Below are 5,000 nucleotides of genomic sequence, written 5' to 3'. Positions count from 1 at the left end.
GAGAGAGAGAGAGAGAGAGAGAGAGAGAGAGACAGATAACCAAAAGAAAGATAGGTAGATAGATAGATAGACAGACAGACAGACAGACAGACAGATAAATTCCCAAGCCTTTCAAACGAGGCAGAGCCCATCGGCTCGTTCGTTATCAAACGCAATTGCGCAAGATGTCACCGCAACTTGCAGTGGGCATTCAACCGTTTTCACAACTAAACTACAGAAAATAGAACGGTATGCTGTTGTTGTTGTTGTTGTTTTTTGTTGTTTTTTGTTGTTGTTGTTGTTTTTAATCAAAAGCTTTATCTGAAACACTGCGAGATTACGTTTAAAACCATCATCAGAATATGCCATCAATATATAAAAATAAAAATTAAAAAAAACAGAATTTTAACAAAAGTGGGCGTTCGTAATATTTCTTTGACATAAATGTCACGCGAAGATCGCGAAACACAACAGGATAACGTCGACCTGACAAGCCGTAAAACGGATGACTCGGATGCAGACGGTGCAGAAAATCCTCTCTCCCAGGTTCGAGGCAAATAGAGGAAGGTGGCAGGGTGGTTAAGACGCTCATCTGTCAATACAGAGTCCGTGTGAGGGTCTGGGTTCGAATCCCGCTCTCGACGGGCACAATAGCCGAGCGTTGGACTTTCAATCTGAGGGTCCCGGGTTCGAATCACGGTGACGGCGCCTGGTAGGTAAAGGGTGGAGATTTTTCCCTGATATCCCACGTTAACATATGTGCAGACCTGCTAGTGCCTGAACCCCCTTCGTGTGTATATGCAAGCAGAAGATCAAATACGCGCGTTAAAGATCCTGTAATCCATGTCAGCGTTCGGTGGGTTATGGAAACAAGAACATACCCAGCATGGACACCCCCGAAAACGGAGTATGGCTGCCTACATGGCGGGGTAAAAACGGTCATACACGTAAAAACCCACTCGTGTGCATACGAGTGAACGCAGAAGAAGAAGAAGAATCCCGCTCTCGGCCTTTCTCCCAAGTTTGACCAGAAAATTAAACTGGGCATCTAGTCATTCGGATGAGACGACAACTGCCGGGAGGTCCTGTGTGCAGCACGCACTTTGCGCACTGAAAAAGAACCCATGGCAAAGAAGATGGGTTTTTTTTCTCTCTCTCTCTCTCTCCGGCCAAATATCTGTAGAAATCCACTCTGAAAGGTACACAAATTATATCTGCATGCACTCAAGGCTTGACAAAGCGCATTGGGTTATGCTGCTGGCTGGGCATCTGTCTTAAAAGATGCGGTGTAGTCTGTATGGATTTGTCCGCGCGCAGTCACGCCTCCTTGAGAAACGAAACTGAAACTGAAACTGAAACTCCGAGGCAAAGAGACTGAGAAGAAAGGCCCAAAGCCAGACAGACAGACAGACAGACAGACATCCAGCCATACAGACAGACAGACAGACAGACAGACAGCCAGTCAGACAGACAGACATCCAGCCAGGTCAGACAGACAGTCAGACAGACAGACAGACAGTCAGACAGACAGACAGTCAGGCCAGACAGACAGGCAGCCAGACAGAGAGACAGTCAGACAGACAGACAGTCAGACAGACAGACAGGCAGCCAGACAGACATCCAGCCAGGTCAGACAGACAGACAGACAGTCAGACAGACAGACAGTCAGGCCAGACAGACAGGCAGCCAGACAGACAGACAGACAGTCAGACAGACAGGCAGCCAGACAGACAGACAGTCAGGCCAGACAGACAGACAGCCAGACAGACAGATATATAGACATCCAGCCAGACAGACAGACAGACATCCAGACAGACAGACAGACAGGCAGCCAGACAGACAGACAGGCAGCCAGACAGACAGACAGACAGGCAGCCAGACAGACAGACAGTCAGGCCAGACAGACAGGCAGCCAGACAGACAGACCGACAGTCAGGCCAGACAGACAGACATCCAGACAGACAGACAGACAGGCAGCCAGACAGACAGACAGTCAGGCCAGACAGACAGGCAGCCAGACAGACAGACAGACAGGCAGCCAGACAGACAGACAGTCAGGCCAGACAGACAGGCAGCCAGACAGACAGACAGACAGGCAGCCAGACAGACAGACAGTCAGGCCAGACAGACAGGCAGCCAGACAGACAGACAGACAGGCAGCCAGACAGACAGACAGTCAGGCCAGACAGACAGGCAGCCAGACAGACAGACAGGCAGCCAGACAGACAGATATATAGACATCCAGCCAGACAGACAGACAGACATCCAGACAGACAGACAGACAGGCAGCCAGACAGACAGACAGTCAGGCCAGACAGACAGGCAGCCAGACAGACAGACAGACAGTCAGGCCAGACAGACAGACAGACAGTCAGGCCAGACAGACAGGCAGCCAGACAGACAGACAGACAGTCAGGCCAGACAGACAGGCAGCCAGACAGACAGACAGACAGACAGACAGACAGACATCCAGACAGACAGACAGACAGGCAGCCAGACAGACAGACAGTCAGGCCAGACAGACAGGCAGCCAGACAGCCAGACAGACAGGCAGCCAGACAGACAGACAGTCAGGCCAGACAGACAGGCAGCCAGACAGACAGACCGACAGTCAGGCCAGACAGACAGGCAGCCAGACAGACAGACAGTCAGGCCAGACAGACAGGCAGCCAGCCAGACAGACAGACAGACATCCAGACAGACAGACAGACAGGCAGCCAGACAGACAGACAGTCAGGCCAGACAGACAGGCAGCCAGACAGACAGATATATAGACATCCAGCCAGCCAGACAGACAGACATCCAGACAGACAGACAGACAGGCAGCCAGACAGACAGACAGTCAGGCCAGACAGACAGACATCCAGCCAGACAGACAGATATATAGACAGACAGACAGACAGACATCCAGACAGACAGACATCCAGACAGACAGACAGACAGGCAGCCAGACAGACAGACAGTCAGGCCAGACAGACAGACAGGCAGACAGGCAGCCAGCCAGACAGACAGATATATAGACATCCAGCCAGACAGACAGACAGACAGAAACATCCAGCCAGACAGACTGACAGACAGACAGGAACATCCAGCCAGACAGACTGACAGACAGACATCCAGCCAGACAGACAGAAACATCCAGCCAGACAGACTGACAGACAGACAGGAACATCCAGCCAGACAGACATCCAGACAGACAGACAGCCAGCCAGACAGACAGACAGACAGACAGCCAGCCAGACAGACAGCCAGACATCTAGACAGACAGACAGCCAGACAGACAGACGTCCAGACAGACAGCCATCCAGACAGCCAGGCCAGACAGACAGACAGCCAGGCCAGCCAGCCAGACATCCAGACATCCAGCCAGCCATACATCCCGACAAACAGACAGCCAGGCCAGACAGCCAGACAGACAGACCGCCAGCCGGACAGACAGCCAGACATCCAGACAGACAGACAGCCAGGCAACCAGGCAGACAGACAGACAGACTAGCGTCATACGAATCAGTCGCAACCCAGACCACAACTCTATAGTCTCCCAAGACTGACGGATGTTCATCATCAGACCCTAGTTCGTTCGTTCGTTCTCTCTCTCTCTCTCTCTCTCTCTCTCTCTCTCTCTCTCTCTCTCTCTCTCTCTCTCTCTCTCTCTCTCTCTCTCACTCAGAAAGGGAAGGGTTGCATTTGGATGTTCCAATTTCGACAATGCATTTTTATGATGTGTTGGTATTGATATGACGAGTTTCGGTGTTACAGGCTCAAATAACTATCATATGTTTTATATGTATTTTGTTATGAGTTCGTAGTGATATGATGGGTGTGGATGTCATAGGCTTGAATAATCATTATGTAGATTACACACACACACACACACACACACACACACACACACACACACACACACACACACACACACACACACACACACTCACCTTCAGCGTAACGCCTCCTCCGTTGTGAAACGTCTCCATGGTGTAACTTCCTGTCTCTCTTCTTCTCCTTCGTCTCCTTCTTCTCCTTGTCCTCTGTACTCCTTCTCTTTTCTCCTTTATACTCCTTCTCCTTGTCCTCTGTACTCCTTCTTCTCTTTCTCCTTCTACTCCTTCTTCTCCTTCTCTCTTTCTCTGTGTCTGTCTGTCTTATTCTCCTTCTCCTTCTCCTTGTCCTCTGTACTCCTTCTTCTCTTTCTCCTCCTACTCCTTCTCCTTCCCTCTGTCTTTCTTCTTCTCCTACTCCTTCTCCTTGTCCTATGTACTCCTTCTTCTCTTTCTCCTTCTACTCCTTCTTCTCCTTCTCTCTTTCTCTGTGTCTGTCTGTCTTATTCTCCTTCTCCTTCTCCTTGTCCTCTGTACTCCTTCTTCTCTTTCTCCTTTATACTCCTTCTCCTTGTCCTCTGTCTTTCTTCTTCTCCTACTCCTTCTCCTTGTCCTCCGTACTCCTTCTTTTTCTCCTCCTACTTCTTCTCCTTGTCCTATGTACTCCTTCTTCTCTTTCTCCTTTATACTCCTTCTCCTTTCCTCTGTCTGTCTTCTTCTCCTACTCCTTCTCCTTGTCCTCTGTACTTCTTCTTCTCTTTCTCCTTATACTCCTTCTCCTTGTCCTCTGTACTCCTTCTTCTCTTTCTCCTTTATACTCCTTCTTCTCCTTCTCTCCTTCTCTGTCTTCTTCTCCTTCTTCTTCCGTCTGTCTTTCTTTCTTGTCTTCTCTTCCTTTTTTTTTATTCTACCTGTGTCTGTCCTCTCCTTCTTTTCCTTCTCTTTCTCTTTCTCTTTTTTTCTCTCTTTCTCTGTCTGTCTGTCTGTCTGTCTGTCTTCTTCTTCTTCTTCTTCTTCTTCTTCTTCTTCTTCTTCTTCTTCTTCTCTTTCTCTGAATGTCGTCACCTTCTTACCCTTCTCCTCCTCCTTCTATCTTTGTCTTCTCCTTCTGATCCTTCTTTCTTCTCTTTCTTTTTTTATTTTTTTTATATCTGCCTCCTCCTCCTTCTTCTTCTTCTTCTTCTTCTTCTTCTGCTGCTGCTG

The 5,000-nt window shown here is 49.2% G+C and overlaps 1 protein-coding gene across 1 annotated transcript in view; it reads right to left on the bottom strand.

Annotated features, from left to right (window-relative positions):
* Positions 1–4,086, bottom strand: part of LOC143291233 (uncharacterized) — a 188,471-nt gene extending 184,385 nt beyond the window's left edge. Inside the window, exon 1 of the mRNA XM_076601015.1 lies at positions 3,915–4,086. Coding sequence (XP_076457130.1) covers positions 3,915–3,953 — 39 coding nt within the window. The 5' untranslated portion in view covers positions 3,954–4,086. The remainder of the gene's footprint in view (positions 1–3,914) is intronic.
* Between the last annotated feature and the right edge of the window lie 914 nt (positions 4,087–5,000).

This window comes from Babylonia areolata, chromosome 16 (genome assembly GCF_041734735.1).
Source record: "Babylonia areolata isolate BAREFJ2019XMU chromosome 16, ASM4173473v1, whole genome shotgun sequence".
Taxonomy (NCBI): domain Eukaryota; kingdom Metazoa; phylum Mollusca; class Gastropoda; order Neogastropoda; family Buccinidae; genus Babylonia; species Babylonia areolata.
This window is presented reverse-complemented; position numbering and strand designations above follow the sequence as displayed.